At 39.7% G+C, this 21,479-nt stretch overlaps 1 protein-coding gene across 2 annotated transcripts; it reads right to left on the reverse strand.

The window, feature by feature from the left end:
• Positions 1-754: 754 nt before the first annotated feature.
• Positions 755-15,800, reverse strand: Rap2c (RAP2C, member of RAS oncogene family). Of its 2 annotated transcripts, none has more exons than XM_036175190.1 (4): positions 15,776-15,800; positions 13,489-14,265; positions 10,904-11,217; positions 755-3,227 (listed from the first exon to the last, which is right to left on the reverse strand). In XM_036175190.1, exons 2-3 carry the CDS (start codon positions 13,759-13,761, stop codon positions 10,939-10,941), a joined length of 552 nt encoding a protein of 183 aa, XP_036031083.1. In that variant the 5' UTR covers positions 13,762-14,265; positions 15,776-15,800; the 3' UTR covers positions 755-3,227; positions 10,904-10,938. The 2 variants fall into 2 exon arrangements, with proteins under 2 accessions (XP_036031083.1, XP_036031082.1); XM_036175189.1 differs by lacking the exon at positions 15,776-15,800 and adding an exon at positions 14,394-14,541.
• Between the last annotated feature and the right edge of the window lie 5,679 nt (positions 15,801-21,479).

Genomic DNA, 21,479 nt, shown 5'->3' on the forward strand with positions numbered 1-21,479 from the left:
ATATATCTAATACAGCATATATGAGATGCTGGAGCCCAACAGAAGACTGGTGATTGACAGTAATAAACAAATAATAATAAACAATGAACATTTTCTGTATGTTGTGACACAGGAATACACATCGGCTAATTCCTTTCGAATTCTCAAATGCAGTCCACATGCATCTGCGCAGGCCTGTCCAATTTAAAAAGTAAGGTTAAAACACCTACACAGTTCAAGTTAAAAGCACTGGGATCAACAGTGAATTAACTGGCAAAATCTTCAAATGGATAAGACAATGTAGCAATCCAGCTGAGTTTGCCCAGTGTGTGCAAGGCCCTAGGTTCAAGTCCAAGCATTGTCAAAACAAAAGAAATGGCACCACAAAAGCAAAATGATAACTTAATGTGTTTGAATTTTCCTAATTCGATATATCAAAACTTAATTACACACATAATGTCTGAAATTATTAATCTATGGATAGTTTCCAACCAACAAATTTGTATTTGGGAAACTTTCTGCATAAAGATTAAGTTATATGCATTTTTTACTCATTATCATTTGAGTTATTCCAATTGATTAAGCATTATAATTGAGGACATATTTTAATATCCCCCCTATAATGTCAAAATGGCAACTAAGGAAACAGGTGAATCAATTTTTAATTTCTGTTTAAATACATATTATAATAAATATGATGTGGATAATGACTTTATGCTAAAAAGTACAAGTTAACAAATCTAGAACAATAATTAAACAATTAAAGAGACAAGCCTCAGTAATACAGATATCTATTTTATTAGAAAAGTTACAAACAGGTGGACTGCAGGGTCGTCTTACAAAATGACAAGAATGAAATCTATTGGAAAAAATTTACTTTTACAAATCTTCATAGGTAATTGCTCAATGTTTGTACTTGTTACTGGAGATTTTGACCGTTCACTGATAAAGTTACATACAGTACATTAGATCCATGATAATAGGTTACATGATTTGATTTGCAGAGCCCTACTGCAGTGATTTGAACAACTCCTAAACAGATGCCATAGTAAAGACAAGACATATATTGCATTTAATATTCATTTCTTATCCTAATAAGCAACATGCAATCTATTGAGGAAGCTAAAATAACTTTTGGTCCCTTTTCTTAAAATGTGCTGGAGAAACCACCTTTAAAATCACTTTTCCCCTGATTCCTGTGATCCTAAGTGAATCCAAGTAAAATCTGCTGCTGAGGTCAATGACAAAGAACTCTGTGATAGATAGAGGTGACAGAAGGCCAAGGGAAGGAGGGAAGAATACCCACAGGAAAGGAACACTGTATAAAAATCAATCTGCAGAAATCCGAAGTCATCATGAACTATTTGATTCCTTTAGAATTTCACAGAGCTAGTAGTGATGAACCACAACCACTTAAGCTACTCTGAAATGAGTGTTTGGTTTTAAAGTGCAAACTTAAATTAAGTATTAATTTCAAGCAGTTTGTAAATAAAGAACAATGTTTCGATTGCCTCTACCATTATAATCTCACCATCAAATCCCAGACTGAAGAACACAAGCTCACTTTCTGAGGGAATCTGATCAGGAATCAAATGCAACACGATTTAAAAAAAGGAAATCAAAGCTTAATCACTTTCTACTCATTAATTAATGGCCATGCTGACCAATAAATCACATGAAATGTAGATATCACTTTATTTCAACACCATACACAATACAAATTTAAAACTGCCACACCCTTCCACAAACCATCACTGCATATAGTAGAGCTTTTCTTGACAGTTATTGAGCTATTATTATAGATCAAAAGCATTGTTTTGGTTTTATTTTATTTAGAAGCATGTTCAAATGACTAAAGCTGGGCTCCTAAAATTGAGAACTTTGGTGCAGTAGGTGAGCTGCAGTTACTAACTTCTGCAAATAAAAAGCACACAAATAAAACCAAATAACAACTCAAGAACAAAATACTGTCAACTTACACAACTGAAAAATAATTGCTAGAAAAAGCACTGGTCATGATGTTAAAACTGTAAGGGTTTTTTTTTTTCTGATTCTATACCTGTGTTACTGGTAAAATGTTCAAGTATTCAGAGAAAATGTGCTGATTAGGTAAACAACATGGAAGGCAATGGTTATTAGAAAGCACATTTGCAAAAAATGAAAGGAAAAAAAAAAACAGCCAGAGACTTGGCGCTAATCTCCCCCCGCTACACAGATTTTCGTCTCTACTAAGAACATGCTTCTTAAAAATAACTAAAAAGCAGTTGTGATAGTGCAAGAAAACATTAACAAATATTGCTTTAAACTACGGCTTGGAAAGACAAATATTAAGAACTAGAAAGCGTACAAGATTTTATTTGAATTCAATTTTACATGTGCAGAAGTCTAGCAGATGTCAATGACAAGCCTGACAGGCAAAGCTGAGCTATCTCTGTTTAGGTATACAATTAATTTACCATGGACACAATATCCCTTTTCAAAGGCATTACTAAGTAGGTCATAACTAAGTTTAGAACTTCACAGAAAGGAAAATGTTACTACTGCAATTCAATGCTATAAATGAGATTAACACATGTGAAGGCCTAATGGAATCAAATGAACTCTTCAAGTAAATGCTGTACAGACAACTCCCAATATCACCTGTAACTTTCAGATTGTTAATTATAAAACATATCACAAACTGCACTTGAAGAAAAGGGAAATTCCATCCATACAGGTAAAATGTGATCTTTAGTTTTCTTTTTACAACACTGCCACACGTAAACAAAGCCTCAAAGTATTAACCAACCATTTAAAGGAGAAAGATTTTACAAATAGGATGAAGCATTGGTACGAGGTAATATACAGAAGTAACCATTTGTTTAAGGCTCAATTTTTTTCTCCATTATATCTTTCTTTTAAAAGGCATTGAGTAGGTAATACTGAGTTTGAGTAATAAATACAAGTTGAGAAACTGATTAAAGAAATCAACTAACATATTAAAAATTAACCCTTTCATATTAGCCATCAACAAGAACTTAAAAAGCTATAAAAGGACGGATTGATAAAGAACAAATTTTCAATGTATGGTAAACGTGCTAAGCATTACTGTTAAGGTCCTTGGATCTTGAAGGCCAAAGACCTTATGCACTTCATTAGATGTATGGCAACATGCTGTGATAGAGACAGGTTTACCAAGGCTCAGTTCTGCAACCCAGGTTGTAAAGTTCTCCAAAGCAGCATCTGTGCAAATTTCCTCTGAGTTTTATCTGCAAGTAAGATCAAAGACATTTCATGAAAACCTAGAGATATACAGTAGAGTATCCAGAACAACCCTGACAACAGATCTGTATATATGCATGCATGCTGATGGTCACTAGTATGGAATCTTAGAGTATAATTTCACTGTGTTCTCCATCAGTTTAAGTAACGAAATAATTTTCTGCAGAGGTTCAGAAAAGTCACCAAAAAGCAGAAGTATAGTTAAGGCTGAGTTAGACAGAATACACCGTGTCTCTGTTACTAGTTGTTATAATACTATGACACTTTCTACTTACATGTATGTGATATTAAAAACATTTGTGATGATTAGAATGATTTTACAATACAGAAGATGGGGCAAAGGGTGCTCTGCTCTGTTCCTACTGTAATTGGAAACGCTGACAGACTTCAATGCTCATTATGAGTTACCTTGTTAGTAGACTACTTTTTCCAAAGTTTGGTTTTGTGGGAATTCAGTATAATTCAAACCTGGGGTGACATGCAGCAGGTCACATGCCCTACTCTGATCTGTTCTTTTTATGGATCCTCTCCCATTCACAAGAACTTCTCTAATAGAGACTCCTCAGTGTCTATCCTTATAGATGACAGATTTCTGCCTTCCATTTAATACTGGGGGAGGAAAAAACCTATCATTCAGACAAGCATACGTCTTTCAGCTGTGCTTAGTCACCAACTGGCTTCTAGAGGAACGAAATTGTGTCTGTTGTTGAATGCAGAAGATAAAAAAAATCGTTATCATAACAGCCAAAAACAAAAGAAAAGCAGCCATGAAAGAGTGCCGAGCGAAGACACAGGCTCTAGCAATGTCTACAGACACACAATTCTAAACTCACTTGACGGCTACACTTCCATTAGTGTTCAAAGAGCCCGAGAGAATGTGTTCTCATTAGCTGTATCATAAACATGATTACTCTGAAAGAATTGCCCGCTCCTCATCATTGAAATTCTGCCCCCTACACATAGTAGGAAAATCTTCCTCTTTAGAAACTATCATAAAAACTTTATCTACTAAAAAGTCAGGCTTAAACGTGGAGAGCTAAGTGTTAGATTACAACATGGATTAAGTTTGAGAAAGTCCAGTTTCCTTATCATTAAAATAGTGAGAAAAATCCTTCCCTCACAGAGTTATCTCTCTCATAAAATGCAGTGTGTGAAAGCACTCCATAAAATGAGTATAGAACATCAGGAATTGCTCTCATTTCCCAACCATGCTATTGATTTTAAACCACAAGGATCAGATCATCAGTTCTTTAATATCTAAAGACATCCATTCTTTTCAAGCTTAGTTCGAATTTATATATCTTTTAAACCAAAAAGTATTTGATTATTTATGTATGTTAGACTTTTCACTAATTCACATTAGACTTATCCAATTAATTCAAAACAGTGGACTATAAATTCTAATTTGAAATTTTCAAAATAAATATACAAGAGCTTGAATTTTTCAGATATAACATCATATTTAAGATATAAAATGTGACAGTTTAATACTGTAACATCAAAGTGACAAAATACTTACATACCACAAACCAGCTTACTAATTACATTCTATATGAAATAAAAACTGCTGGGTGGTGATGGCTCACGCCTTTAATCCCAGCTCTCGGGAGACAGAGGCAGGTGGATCTGTGAGTTCGAGGCCAGCCTGGTCTACCAAGTGAGTTCCAGGAAAGGCACAAAGCTACACAGAGAAACCCTGTCTCGGAAAAAAACAAAAAACAAAAACAAAAACAAAAAACCCTTTATAGCCATCATTTCCCACCCAAAAAACCCTGAGTAACATTTGGTCTATCTACTGGCCTCCAGTGAAATCAATCCATACAGATAAATTCTGAATAACACTCAACAATATTAAAGTTGAGCATACCTTTAAACAAAGTAATAAGGGTCACTTTTCAAGAGAGCAATAAATTATAATCCTCTGCAGCAATAAATCCTGAAGCAACTTCATTCATTAAGCCAAAAGGACATTGTCTCCCATATTAGGAGTGTTCAAGATGGAAAATGTAAATGTCCTTGCTCTACAGTGACAGCAAAATGTTCAGTTTTATTAACACTCTCATTCACTGAAAAGAAAAGCACTCCCGAATCTTTAAAGGCAGCCGGTCAGATTAGCCCATTTTCATTCTCAGGCTATCACACTGAGACACACTTGCTGCAAAGCCTTAACTTGCTGCCATAGGATAATACTTAAGCTACCTGCCAGCAAAGAAATCTTGGTTCTGGCAGCTTCTACTCAAACTCTCACTAAAGTGTTTGGTTTTATTTAATTTTTTTTCGAATAAAGTTATCAGAGTAAGAAATAGAAGCAAACAATTGTTCAAATACTATCTCAATAAATGAAAAAGGATCTCCCAAGTAAAGTAAACTGGTACACAAATGTACCAAACACCGACCTGAAAGAACAAAGATCATTATTTATGTCAGCCTGAAGAAAGAGGGATATTCTTAATTCAGGACAAAACATATCATTTCACAAGGGCACAGAAGGCCTAGGATGCTAACAAAGGATCATCGGGGCTAGTGGTTTGTGCTACCATCATTCTCATCTTTTTAGCAAACACAGATATGCAACCACAGCTACTTTTTTCTTTCTTTTTATTGTTTTTCTAGTTTCAGACATTTGAAGTTCTGGAGATTTAAGCAAGGAACAATCCTAAAAGGGAAAGTTCTCTTTACACTTTTACTTGATGTTTTCATATTTGAGCTAAATATTAGTTGTATTGATGGGATTATGTTATGTGGTAGAGGCGGGTTTTTTATTGTTGTTACCTCTCTTGTTTCATTTTTTACCCTAATTTGCATGAAGTTTATTGGAACTGGAATAGAAGGCCAAATCATTAAAAGTACTCATTGTCTCCCATTAAACAAACAGCAAAAGATGAATCCATGTCATAGATGCCTTGAAGGGAGGTGGAGCCAGGTTGGAAGAGAAGCACCCAGGTGCTGAGTGTCTATGATGAACCCAGAAGCAAAGGGAAGAGCTTAGATATTGTTCTTATTACCTAGACCTACGACTGTCAAATGTTTTAACTTGAATTCAATGTTAACATCTCAAATACTGTCACCATGTCCAGTGCTAATAATGTGATTCCAATTGCTACTCTAAGTAGTACTCTCTGAAAGCAATATTTCCAATACTGTGGCTAATCCAAGGAATTTGTGCATATGGTTTTGATTGGATATGTTTTTCCAACAAGTGACAAGACTTCAATTTTTCTCAGTTATATATCTTCTGATTTGTACAACTCCACTGAGAAGTAATCTCATGAGGAGAATTGTTCCAGCAGTAAGTCTAGAACGCTTCCTCAGTGTCAATTCTCCAACTCCATGATGCAATTTTTGTTAATTCTACTGATGGTTCATTCTAAGCCAGAGAGGTAATGGAGTAAAAGTGGCTCACATACATTTCATTCTACAACAAAAGCCTAATCTTGAGGTGAGAGGGAATAATTAATGAGGGAACAGATACCTAATCTCTTTCTAATCAGACACCCTCACACCCAGTGCAGGTCTAATTAGGCACCCATCTCCTCTGAAGGGTCAACCCAAGAACCTTGTGAGGGTCAGAGGGTTGGGGAAAATCAAGGGGGTAGGGAAGGCAAACAGTGTTGTTCATCCCTAGCACCCCAGGTCCGCTGTAGGCACTCATGGTACTTTTCCCCAATCCAAATCCTCCTCTCCTCTTGGGCTCATCACATGAAGAGGGGGCTGTGTGTTCCCACTGCAAGTGGCATGCTCAACAGGGAGGGAAGAGAAGATGCATCTGACTTTCTGCTCTGCATTTTCTGCAACAGCTAGCCACCCTAGGCTTCTCCTCACACGAGTACTATTGCACTGGGATAGAAAAATGCCAGCATTGTAAGGTACGTAATGTGATTAATCTGAGGAGTTTCCTTTCACATTTGCTGAACTATCATATTTAGTGAAAAAAAAAAGAAAACAAAAGATTAATAAACTGTTCTCAGTCTACATTTGTATTAAAAACCTTGAAATTTTGAATCCCTCCTACTCTATTAAGAACTAATAAACCCGGCTGGAATAAAATCCCATTCATAGATAGTTTAGCCTCCCAGGAGCCTTTGTTACCATCCCGGGCATTCTGCTGCCATGTGAAATAACGCGCTACTCTTGAATCAAGAATCTCCCTTTTTCTTCAGGCTGACATATATAATGAACTGGGCTGACATAAATAATGATCTTTGTTCTTTCTTTTTACTTCTGGGTGTTTGGTACTCTGATGCACCATTTACTGTACTTGGGAGAACCTGTTCCACATCATGCTAAGGAAAATTGCAGAAAAATTTTCAGACCTTCAGACCACAGTAAAGGAAACATTTCCCTCTTTTAAAAATTTTTTTCCTTTGTAACATTCATCACTACTGGACTGACACATAAGACTGCTTCAAGCATCCTTTGTAAAAGCTCTATTTCCCAAAAGCTTAGACCAAATTACCACATAAGGGATAACTTTAATGCACATCTCCCTTCTTTTGGGGGAAGTGGATAGAATATTTAAGGGTATTATTAAACCTTTTCTTCAGATTCCTTCTGTTTAGAAAAAAATTCTACCTTCCATCCCCTGCACAATATCCATTTTTCAAGGCCTGACTCAAATGCTACTGTTCCCAAGCTACTTTAGCTCACTGGTTCTTAACCAGCAGTCGTTCTACCCCAACATCCACACAGATGTTTTGCAGTTTCTAGAGAGAATACATTTTGTCAAAAGTGGATGGTTGGAGTGTAACCTCAAACCTACTGGTTAACTGCCAGGGATGGTGCTCAACATTTGCTGGTCCTAAACATAGGACAACACTCAAAAACAAAAGCCCAGAGTACTGACAATCTCTGCTTTCTCCTTCCTCTCAATCCCCATACTGCTCTGATTTTCTTCTTTTATAGTGTGTTATTAACAAAACAGCCATCCTTCTCGATACCATTATACCCAAACAGCACATTTGTTTAGTCCATTGAAACACTATCCACCAGATGGAGGGGCTACCGTCTCAGGGACTAAAACAAGGGCTCCAACACTGACCTAGGCTTTTATGAAACTGTGGCTGCCCAGTGAAACACTTCTACAAAGTGCTTGCTAGAAGCCACTGCGGGGGGTCAGTAAGGAAATCAGGATGGTGGCTGGATCTAAAGAATCTGCCACACTTCCTAATTTACAATAAAATGACTGCCAGTGGGAGAGTAAAAGGGGAAGAAACAATCATGGGAGCCCGGCCTTGAAGCAAGTGTTGGGCAACAGATTGGTGACCCAAATGAAAAGGCGTTAGGAAATAAATGTGAGGAATTATCAGGAGCCGTTCTCAGAGCACCAACAAAAGACCCCTCCTCAGTGAAACAGCGCCAAGGATCAGCAGCAATCATGCTCTTTCTGTCTTAAGCATTGTTACTTCTAACTTCAAAGTAGTCTTCTAAGATGAAGGACAAACCCTTTTCAAGTCACCTTTGCTAGTGGAGGTCTGATCAGCAGTCGAGATCTGGAACTGACAGCCTTCAGGGCTCTATGACTCACATGGACTCCCAGTGCATCACATACTTGTTCAGGTGACAGCGTGGAGGACAACCACAAACTCCATTCCCCTCAGGTTACAGACCTGCATACCTATCAGTCCTATCTGATTCGGTGTTAGGACAAAATCCTGCACATAGTGCACACTGTTCTAAAAGATCCCTCAGAAATCCAGCTGATTACGTGTTTTATTTCAGGGGCCACACCTTCAGCCATGTGCTCTGCTTACAAAAACAAAAAACCAAGCAGAAAGCTACACATTTTTAAAAAGTCACTTAGTAAAAACATGTAATTACTGGTATTAATAACCTCTGAGTTTAGTATGTTAATCGACAAGAAACATGAACATAATAGTCTTGGCATATTTAGTCCCTCCTATGTACACATCCCTGTAAGTAATAGGAAAACTGAGGTCATGACAGCATATAAAGTGAAACAAATTCAGATATAATCGATAATAAGAAATTTAATGATATCTGTAGAAATTATCCAATTCCCAACAGGGGTAACAATTGACCCTCTATGTATATGATACTAATTTTGCTTTTACTCTCCTTTCCTACATTAGTAACACAAAGAAGCATGTTATAGGATTTGGTTAGTTTTGTATAAGGATGATAAAACTCGAACAAAGTGCATACATTTACGTCTTCTGTTCAAAAGTATGAGAGAAGTAGAATTGAATGGTAAAGATGCTATCAGCATACAGAACTTATTCAAACCTGCAGTTGGTTTACAATTTAAAAGACAGATTATAGAACCAAGAACATGGGACTCAATCACTTACATATCTACGTAAGCCTGTTCCCACCTAAAAAGCTACACTGGATGCATGACACTACCACCATACATAAGCTAGACTACAGTCCCAACACTGAGTACATAAAATAACAGATGTAGCTAGACATAATAGAGTTTCCATCAACGCTTTGGATGGTAAAGGCGGATGAGTGAAGGCATTTTGACTAAAGCACTGTTGTCATCCTTCATTTTCAAAGATGACACTACCTGACAAGAGTCCTTGTCTAAAGAGATAGATTAGGGACTAGGAGTCCTTTTAGGAAGTACAAATAAAGGCAGACCTTTGGTTAGGAATCATGTCTGCGATCAACATGCCTGTTGCCATTTGCAAAGCTGCTTCCTAGACTGGAGGTCAGTCCTGGCTCAGAAGGGTCAGCTGCATTCCTGATACTGTCTTGCTAGTCTGGCATTTACTGTGGTTTTCTTAGTCTTGCACAGTCTTGGTGCTTTATATGATTACTTAAGTGCTATTCTCGGTGACTATTTGCCCGATTATGATCTAGCTGAAAATCAAGATATGTATACAATCATCTCATCTTAAATGAACAATAAAGTTTTACATAACCTTATTTTCTCAAAAGCTCTTAAAACCATACTATCATTTCACATAAGGTGTGAAGGCTTCTTATTGTTCTTAGTGTATTATTTCTTAAGCTGAGTAGAAATGACCCCTGTGCTCAGGATGGGTCCTTCTGATAGATCACAGATGATTTAAGCAGATTTTCATTTCATCAGGTATTCGGCATGAAGTGAAGGTACTCTGTGGCAATGTAATTTGTTATTACCAGAGGTCACTTAAGTTGCACGAGTGCAAGGTACAAATGAACTTGATTAAATAATCATTCTGTTGAATCAAGTACTTGGGTGATTAGAAAATTGGTGGTTTCAATTATAGTGGCTCTCTTGCCCAGAATATAAAAGTATTAAAAACATCAGAACATTACTCATCATCTTACGATATTATTTTTGAATGTTCTGCTGTGCATCTTGGACACTAAGACTGAAGAACAGGGGAAAGATGTATTATGGGATGAATCATCCCCCCCAAATGGTATCAAGTGAGGCTGAGAAGGAAAACTAGGAAGCCACTCCTTAAAAACCAAGTCTCATCAATGGCAACACACACAATGTCTTACCTTTGTTCTGCTTATCTGCAGTTTAAAAAGGTTTTCTGCATTGAATGATGATGGTTTTATGCTGAGGAAAAAATGTTATTTTAAAAATACAGAAATTTAAGGTGGTATCAAATGTATGGATGTATTACTACTAACCAGTTGTTTATTTTACACTTAATCAAAACCCAAAGGCCACCTGGCCCATACAATTCCACCAACAACTAACCTGCTCGGTATGGCCATGATTGAGGTTTTCTTTTTTTACTGGACAACACAAGTTGTACAACACTGATCTTGCTTCTCGGGCAGGGATGAATAGTTCATTTGCCTGACGATCTCAGCAAAAAGTTCATCCACCATTGATTTACTTTTTGCTGATGTTTCCATGAAAGGACAGCCCCATTCTTGAGCCAGAGCTCTGCCTTCTGAAGACATAACCTCTCTTTCTGGTTCCAGATCCACTTTGTTTCCTACTAGAATTAGTGGAACTTTTTCATATCTCTTCACTCTCACAATCTGATCTCTCATCGGCTTGATATCCTATTCAAGCAATCACAAAGGAAAAGAACAAAATTATATGTTTGCATTCCACAACAGACGTGTTACAATATCACAAAAAAATCATTCCTTGGTGATTATATAAAGCTAAAACCATGTACCGAAATCAAGACAACAATGTCATTTTCCCCATAGAAGTGAAAACTAGATAATCTCCACAGGCACTGGCTGTGCCTTTGCATCAGGAATATAAAGTGTAAGTGGCACACTAACCTTAAAATTCATCTAACTACTGCCCCCACCCTCTATTTCAATTAAAGATTCAAGTTCCCAAATATGATTAATCCATTTGTGCATACAGATGTTCGGGAGCTCCCTAAACCTGCCTGCTTGTCATCTTTCCTTGTAACACCTGTTATCCCAGCACAAGATTGCAGCATCTATGTAACTCCTAGCCATTTAGCAAGAGGGCTGAAGAGAAAGTGTTTAAAAAGGGAACAGCAACAAAAACACCACTCCCAAATCAACAACCCCTCAGAAAACTAATGCTTAGAAATCCAGTTGTAAAAACAGATTCAGACACATAAGCATTTCATTTTAAAATGGTTACTATGTGTTTAGCCTTGTAATACCAAACAACTGTGTTAACAGTGAACATGTCCCAAGAAGGACAATGCATCTGGAATGTGGGTAAGAAGGCATACATTTCTTCTCCCATGTGTGCTTCCCTAACCGATTTTTCACACAAAGATCAGAGCCTTAGCTACGTTTCAGTAACATCAAATATGGAGAGAACTGTACTGATATAAGACAATATTACAGGGTTAGGCCCACCAGTGCATATTCTTTTTGAGTTTTGTCACTTAAAAGAGTTAACTTAAATATAAAATATGGATTTGAGTAATCACGGTAAACAGAACACTCACACGCAGGTCAAATCTAGCAATTCAGTCTTCTCTGAATTCGTAAGCTGATTTTCTGGATTTCCTTATGGAACAACTTTAGCTAAGAATACCAACTTTTGCCTCAAAAGACTCTGAGTCTCTATTGAAATAATGCCACAGTTCCATATTCCATACTTATGTCTATAACAGAAGTGGATAAAGTGGAAATCTTAGGAAACACCCTTGAAAAGACTCCCAGCCTCAGGAGAGTCTGCTGATAACAAGCCAATCTCCTGAGGATCCCTTAGATAGAAAATATCCTGAGTACTTTCTGAGGGAAATGCTTTTATGGTACTTTCGTTTGGAATTTGAATCTACCTAAAATGTACTTTAGATTCATTTACACAGAACTTACTGTCTTCACAAAGAAGTTCTTGAAGTTGTTAGATGAGGTTATCGGAAAAATTCCTATATAGCACTTTAACTTCAACTCCTAAAGAATGTGAAACTAGCACATTACACTGGCTGAGGCACTTAAGATTTCTTAAGTAAGCAACATTAAGTGCATACCTTAAATGCATAAAAAAATATCCGTTTCCTAAATCAATCGAGGTCAATATAACGGGTCAATGTAAGGTCATTTATTCTCAAAGAATAAATAGCACAATTATTGCATCTCTTAAAATAACGTTAACTTCAGTGAAAGACAGGACGGATTTTCTAAAGCAACTGGACCAGATCCAGGTTGGCTACCCTACTGGGATAAGAAATCTGCTGGCGCTCAGCCTTCCCAGTTCCACATATTTTCTGTAAGTATAGGCTACGACGGCAGAAACGATTAGGATCAACGAGAGAAAAGGAGAGTCATTGTAACTTTCTGTTGGTTATGAACCCCAGGTACTACTAGCCTTTTAGACTAGCAACTTCCTTTTTGGCTGCATTCCTCCCAAGTAAAATACCACGAAAACAGGGCTTATACTCATTTTGCAGCACTGAGATTTAGGATTTCAGTTGAGGAACTTAGAAGCAAACAGAGAAGTGAAGGAAGGAAAAGCAGGCACACAGGTTTTCATCTATGTGTAAGATAATGGACTTTCTACGTGCTCCATTTACTTGAGATTATCTATGAAATGTTTTGTTGAGCACATTAATCGATACTTGTTGAATTGAATAAGCAACTTCAGGTTATAGCGAGGGCTAAATATACTCAGGCTAACCTATTTCGTTTTCACTTTTCTTTTCCTTAAAAATAACTTTAAAATATTTGTCGATGCCTGTTACTTTAGCACTCTCCACAGAAATAACCAGTGCCTTTCCAGGCCATGCCAAACTTTCAAACACACTCATTAACGCACAGCCCAAGCAAATCAGAAGTACATGTAGAATTACCACACCCCCTTCGAAGAAATTACAAGACTCCTTTGATTACCTGAAAAGACTGTTGATTAACCAAACTATACACCAGGATGAAACCTTGGCCGTTTTTGATGTACAGATCTCTCATGGAGGCAAACTGCTCCGTTCCTGCGGTGTCCAGAATTTCCAGTACTGAGGGGGAAGAGTCCACTTCGATCTCTTTGCGGTAGAAATCTTCAATGGTGGGGTCATATTTCTCAATGAAAGTCCCAGTGACAAACTGCACAGTGAGGGCAGATTTGCCAACCCCTCCGCTCCCTAACACCACTACCTTGTATTCCCTCATGAGTCTCACCTTCACCAACTCCTACCCAAGGGGGGGAAAAATAACACCCCGCTAGCTGCGCTGCGGCAAGGCGAGGCGGAAGGTGGGCGGAAATGTGCGAGCTGGGGAGGAGAGTGCAGAGAAGCAGAGGGCCCAACCGGGGACGAGGAGGAAGTTACAGGAGGGGGAGGGGAAAGAGCCAAGTGTCGGGTGGGTGGGGATGGGATGGTAATGCCCTTCCTATAGGAACCCAAGGCCGGCCCGGGGGGCGTGGGGAGGAGGGAGCGCCCGCCAGCGGCCAAGCAAGGGTGGGGAGCCGCCGCGCACCACCACGCGAGAAGGGGCGGGGGCCTCGCGGCCGGGGGCTGTCCGCCACCCCTCCCCCGCCCTGCACACAAAGGGGCCCGGGGACCCCCGCTTCCTGCAGGCGCCGCTGCAGAGCCGGCCCCAAGCCTCGGGGCCCCGCCGCGCTCACTGCCGCCGGGGCGGGGTCTCGGCCCCCGGTTCCCGCGGGGGTCGTCCGGCCTGGAACGGGGAACGGGGGAGGGGAAGAGGGGCACACGTTAGGAGGCGCCTGCCCTCCACGCCGCCCCCCCTCCCCAAAAGCCGCCGCCTCTGCTGCCTCCTTCTCTGGAGCCGCCGCCGCCGCTTACCCGGCCGTCCGCCCTCCCCCAGCCGCCCGGGAGGCTCTGTCAAGCCAAGGCCATGGCCACCCGGCCGCCCCGGCGCAGCTGCTAGCGGACGGGAAAGGGGCGGGGGCCGTCCGGCGGCGGCGGCGGCGGCCGCAGGGACTCCAGTCGAACCCACCTCTTTTTTTTCCCTCACCCCCCCCCCCCCCCCCCCCCCCCCAGCATAAACCCGGAAGGGTTTCCCTGACACACTGGCTGAGGTGCCCCAATTCCCCGAGACTGGACGCGTTCACTTCCGGTGGGGAAAGTCCCACCTCTTCTTCGGGGCGAGTCGGGTGGCGTTAGGGCCGCGCCCTGCTGAGCGAGCCAGGCAGCCCAGCAGGGTTACAGGTCAGGGCGATGGCCTTCGGAAAGGGCGCTTCGGTGAAACCTATGGCTCCCCTACTTTCACGCTAGTAGCGATTGGCCGATTTTCTCGACCCCTGGCCCGCCAGAGTCCCCTAGGCTTCTAGGCGTCCACCAGCTGTTTCTGAGGACCAGATTCCCTCCTTGGCCCTTGTAAGACCGCGAGCCAATAATCTAATAACCGAGAGAACACCGAACATCCCTAGGCTGGAAGTTGTTAGGAAAATAAAACAGTTTAGGAAGTTGGTTCTCTTTCTGGTATTTCTTCAACTTGATATTTTTCCTGAGCAATGTATGCCAACGACCCTCAGAGTTGGTTTGGGCTCTGATTTTTTAGGTGGCATTTTAGTCATATATGCCACTTCGTACTTTATCAATTAGCATAGCTAACTCACCTTCCCCAACAAATTCAAAACTCTTTTTTTAAAAAAAAATCACAAGGTTAAAAAAGATCAGCATTACAAGTAGACTTTTCTGGAGGATAGTTCAGTTTTGTTTAACACAGCAGAAATGGTAACCAATATTCAAGAGAGTTGATTGCAAATGTTTGGGCCTGTGGACTAATTTTATTTAACCTTTTATCATGTGCATAGCTAACAAATTGCCCGGCTGGCTGTTCCACAGTGAAACTTTGTTTTAAAAGCCAACATACATACTCTTGAAATTCAAAAGCAAATAATAACTCCAGTATTAAACTGAGATCTATTTTTAGAGAAAATTGTTGCTGCTAACTTTCTATTTGTAAACTTCATGTCAGATCCACAGGGCCACAAGGCTGGGCAGTATTTTGGGCTTTTCACTCCCTTCTTTATTCAGAAACCTGAGAGTCGGTGGCCAGCCTTGTTAAAGTGACTCCACATTTCCTTATTTGCAAGCCCTAATGACCAAGCTGGATAAAGAGATGTATTACCCAATCTAAAGTGTTAGGCATTAGAAAACAGGTGAATCACAGAAGTATGAAGTCCCATTGTCCCTGGTCAGTATTCCCCAATGTCACTTACAGTACTCAAAGGACAGTTTAGTTCAATTTCTCCTCGGTCTCAAGCTGGTGCAATCTCTCCAGGGGAGTCTCCAGCTCGGCCTCCAGCTAGCCTGGGTCCTGTCCTACAGTCAAGGCACTGCCCTCTGCTGGAAGAGCTTTGGCTTGTGATGTTGGAGTCTCCCCATAGGTCACTGTTGGTTCCACACGTGCTGTTGCCAGATTTGGAGTCCTGCTGCTCCTCTGCCAGTCTGGCTGTCTCCAGACTGTCTGGTGGAATCCACAGACCTCCACCTCATGCTTATAACTGAGTGTGGAAATTCCTCTTCTGATCCAGCCAGCAGCGAGCAATCAAAGCAAGGCTGTGCTCTTTCACAGAACTGTCAAAACAGTTCTTTCTGAGGCCATCTCACCTGTTGGCTACTTTAATATCTCTGTTTTGGCCTTGTTGAGGAAAATGTTCTTTGATTTTGCATAGTTTGAAACACACCCCTTCACGCAATAGAGTCGTACTGAATCACTCTTCACTCTCATCACTACAGGATGGACAAATGTTACACCCAGTCTGAAGAGACTTTCAAATCTTGTCAGGAAGGATGTTTGTCATTAGCTACACCATTCATTAGGAAATTAGACTTGGAAGTAACTTCAATTCCAATTTATTTCAGGTAATTTTTAAGAATTGTGTATGTTTAAAATGGAATACTATGCAATTTATAGGCACAGGAGTACAATTTTATATGTTGGTATGAAAAGATGGCCTGCGGAGGACTAAAAGAGAACATCTTGCTCTCTCTTTGTAAAATATGAGTGTGATACAGCCTTTGACTTGTAAACAAAGCCATTAATTATGGGTTAAGAGTATTATGAGTGGACTTTCATTCTCCAAATAATATTATTTTTTAAAAAAACAATCTGAAATTATTGTAGAAAGGAAGGAATTACAATCTTTTAATTTTCGTGTTTTATTTGTTGTTATTCTTATTGTGTGTGTCTGCATGGATGATGTGGAGGTTAGAGGACAACTCTTAGGGACATCAGTTCTCTTCTTCCATCTTGGATTCCTGAGATAAAACTCAGGTTGCCAAGACTGTCAGCAAATGCCTGCCTCCCTAGCTGGCTCTATACTTAGAAAAGTATTTCTTGTGAATTATCTGATAAGGTCCCAGTTGTTCACCAACATACTCTCTGTAGGCAGTGAGGGTATAAGGACAATTTAAAAGGGTTTGGCCTGGCAGTTGAGAATGAGTGCTGTAACCAGTGCATTTAAATTGTAGCTCTGCAGCCAACTAACTGTACGACCTTAAGAGATTTTGCAGCTCTGAGCCTGGAGCTCCTCACCTGTAAAAGGGAGATAAGAGTTTGACATGAGAATGAAATGAAGTATTAGAAAGAATGAACGGTGCACAGTCTCCATATAACATTATGGAGCTTCAACACATATATTTGATGTTTGTATAAAAATTTAATGGTGCTGTGGATGTGGCTCACGTGGTAGAGAGATTGCTGACCATGCTTAAAGCTCTGATTTGAATCACCAGCACCTCATACAACCAGGCAGAGTGTCGCATGCCGGTAATACCAGCCCTTGAGAAGTGGAAGCTGAGGGGTCAGAAGTTCTAGGTTATCTTGAGTAACATAGTTGAGCTTGAAGCCAGATTAAAACACACAAGATCCTGTCTCCAAAAAAAAGCCAATAAAATAAAAAGTGAAAAAAAAAAAAGATATGTTAGGGAAGAAAAAAATTTCAAAGGCCTAATGTGTCCAAATGGCACACAAAACAAAATTCTCTGGCCTATACTGTTAAAAGCATTTTATGTTTTGTTTCAGAGTAAAACATTATTTACATGCCAGTGTGTCTTTCAATCCTCTTCTTACACACATATTTTTTAAATCAAGAGTACTTACACTATTCTGTACCTTGCCTTTTTTTTTTTGCACTTAATACATCTTGATAGTTGTTTTCTTTTTCAGAGCATCTAAGTTTCCCTTTTCCTATAAGCTTATTTTCCTTCCATTGCTGCATTAAATAAACCCCCTTCCTACTGAAGAACAATCTTTTTCTTTTTATTTATTCTGTGTGTCTTTTACATCATGTATCTTAATCCCATTCACTTCCCTCTCCTTTCGCATCAGACCTCTGCCCTTGCACCTCCCCCAAATAAAACAAATTTTAAGAGAAAAATGGGAAGCTGCAGCAACCCCCTTTGTCCATATATTTTTATTTGCAAGTGTTCATTGCAGAGAGTCGTTGGTCTGGTTCATGGCCTCTGGTTTCTGCTGCACTATCAATGCTGGGCCCTCACTAGGACTCTTCTTGGACTTCCTGTTGCCCTGTGTTGTGGAGACCCTGCAGCTTTGGTCTGCAGGTCAGGTCCCATTGAAGGACAAGCTTTGCTTCCAATTCCTTGCACTGAATGGTTCATGTGTATGTCTTTGCTAGTTAATCTTTAGGACAAACTTCTAGTTGTTCAAACTGGAAACAAAGGGGGTACTTGCGTGTAAAATTCTTTGGGAGAATATTGCTAAGTTGTCCTTCTCACCAGTCAAGTATGGCCATGTTACTTTCTTTGTAAGTTCATCCTAGGTATTACTAATTTTAGCATTTTATGGCTATTGTTACTTGCTTTGGATTATCTATATGGTTGAAATATGCAGGTTGTATTCTAGAAGGAGTTTGAGCTTCAGAGCCAGAAAACCAGGTACACGTTCACTCCTTTGTTTCTAAAGTTTGTCATAGTAGTTTAATTCATAGAAGATGCAAGACTGACAACCTGCTCAAAGCCTTTAGTCTTCCAGACACTGACTGTTCAAAGAAAGTAAACTGTTCTAATAATAAATTTCATCCCCATTGGGGGCCATCAAGGTCTTGGGGAATAGCCATGTCCCAGGCCTTCCTTCTTTTTGACCTCAAGTTGCTGAGTTACTAGGCTGAATGAGTCAATAGTGTGTAGCTGAAGTTTTCTCCAGTCCTGCCTGGCCCACAGTCAGGACAAATCTCTCTCACCCGCCAGTCCTGCAGCCACTCAGATCCAACCGAGTAAACACACAGAGACTTATATTGCTTACAGACTGTATGGCCATGACAGGCTTCTTGTTATCTAGTTCTTATATCTTAAATTAACCCATTTCTATTCATCTATAAGTTGCCACATGGCTCATGGCTTACCGGTACCTTACATCTCACTTGTCATGGCAGAGGCTCTCTGCCTCAGCCTTCCTGTTCCCACAATTCTCTTCTCTCCTTGTCCTGCCTATACTTCCTGCCTGGCTACTGGCCAATCAGTGTAACCAATCAGAGCAACACATTTAACATATAGAATATCCTATAGCAATAGTGTCCTCAGTGTTCACCTACAGCTACATTCTGAAGGATGTCCCCCTTCATTTCAGTGCTTCAGGACCCCCTCGTTGAGACTATTCAGGGGCCTTTGCAGCTTCTTCTAGCTTCTCAAATCCCAGAATCTTCCCTTTTGAATCCTGCCTCCTGTTCTTCCTCATCAGTTTCCCAGATATGCAGAACATTTTTAAATTTTTTCCTATCTTTTTCTCATTATAAAGATTAATATTCTTTGCAAAAGACAAGATAAATGTGTAGTCCCATTACTAACAGAAAATCACCATTAATATTTTACCACCAGTTCATAAATTGTTTCTGTGGTAAATAATTTTAATGATTATGCACCCCCACACCCATGAACATACACACAAAAAATAAAAATAAAGTAAGAAACGTTCAACAAAGAATGGAATTATAAACTCTTGAGCACAGCTTCTTTTGTTTACTGAAAAATTATGTTAGTACAAAGCACTAAAAATAGTTCCTACTGATTACCCAAGTAAATCCACTTTCCTACAACTGCAATTGCTGCTTAAGCCCATTCAACCTTGCCCACCTGGAATTCTTCACCCATCCACTGGAATTTCATGAGAGGGACTGACTAGTACATAATCCACAATCCCAGCCTCTTCTGGCAAACACTCACATATCAACATAGACCTTGTTTGCTAAGTGTGACAGTTGAAAGAATAATTTCTCAGAACTCAGGGTAGGAACCTGTCTTAGTTAAGGGTTCTATTGCTGTGAAGAGGCATCATGACAATGGCAACTCTTATAAAGGAAAAACATTTAATTGGGGTGGATCACTTACAATTTCAGAGGTTCAGTCCATTATCATGATGGGGAGGATGGCAATGTACTAGTAGACATGGTGCTGGAGAAGTAGCTGAGAGTCCTACTTCTTGCAGCCAACAGGAAATGGACTGAGACACTGGGTGGTATTCTGAACATAGGAGACCTCAAAGCCTGCCCCTACAGTGACACACTTCCTCCAACAAGGCCATACCTACTCCAACAAAGCCACACCTAATAGTGCCACTCCCTATGAGCTCATGGAGGACAATTACATTCAAACTACCATAGTATCCTTAAACATGGATGTACCTAACACAATCTGAACTAATTTAATTTTTTTTCCTAGGATATGGTGGAGCATTCTATCTGGGCCCTTCCTAGTCAATATTCATTAATTTGTTAATTCATTATACATGAATCTAATGAATCCCTACCTTGTGCTGAGCATTTTGTTAGTGTTGTTAAGAGGACAATGAAACCAACATTTATAGAGCAACCTGGCAAGTACTATGATGGGGATATGGCCAAAGAGCTCTAGAGGAGTTTCTTGAGAAGGTTGTTGGACTACAAGTGAGGAGAGTCAGAGGGGTTAATAGAAGCAAGAGAGAGACAAAAAATAGCCTTGTGTAATAAAGTTTTGACCTTTCCCCTGGGTACTGTAGGAAGTCATGAAAAACATCTTTTCAAAGGTCAGGGAATACATTACATTAAATATAGGTTGGTGGGCTACAGCACTGGCCCAGGTTCAACATTTGGTGATGTTGCTTGAGAAGAAATTACTTACCTTCTCTGAGCTTCTATTTCTACAAGTCTTTAGGTCAAATGGCATCCCCCTTCCCTAAATATCTAGCATTTGGTAGGTGCTTAATACATAGTAATAATGGTTAGGTTTGAGCATTAGAAAACTAAAGACATACTTCCCAGATTTTTATAATTCAGGGTATGAGGAGCTGACTCAAAGGCAAAGAGCACTTGCTGCACCTGGGTGTAGCTGTGTGTGTGTGTGCACCTGTATCCATCCATACACCAGCACTGGTTGGGGGAGAGACAGAAAGATACTGGTTTATTGGCCACAAGCCTGTTCCATGTTCAGTGAAAGACCCTGTTTCTGGGTAATAAGGCAAAAGGTGATAGAGCAAGACACTCTGTCTTCCTATGGCTTTCTCTTACATACATAAGTATATGAACCTTCACACACATGTGCAAGCAAAATACACATATACAAAATACACAACCTCAAAAAATGATTATTATAATTTATTTGACACTGCAGGATACTTCAAATATAAAGGCCAGATTGGATGTGTCAGTAAGTACCATGATTTAATGATATAATGAAAATCATCTATTGATTACAGATTAGATACTAGGCATTTGGCAAAGTGATTTATATACATTTAATTCTTGCAATTGCCTTAAGAATTATTGTTGTGAAATATTTTAAGATGTATTGCATTAATTTATGCTGTAGAATATTTGTTTAGTGATGCAAAGATTGTTGCATTCTTTTATATTGCATTTGTTTAATTCTGTAAGGATGTATTACTTTGACTGTCTAAAATACCTGGTCTAACAAAGAGCTGAATGACCA

The sequence above is a fragment of the Onychomys torridus genome, chromosome X, assembly GCF_903995425.1.
Source record: "Onychomys torridus chromosome X, mOncTor1.1, whole genome shotgun sequence".
NCBI lineage: Eukaryota > Metazoa > Chordata > Mammalia > Rodentia > Cricetidae > Onychomys > Onychomys torridus.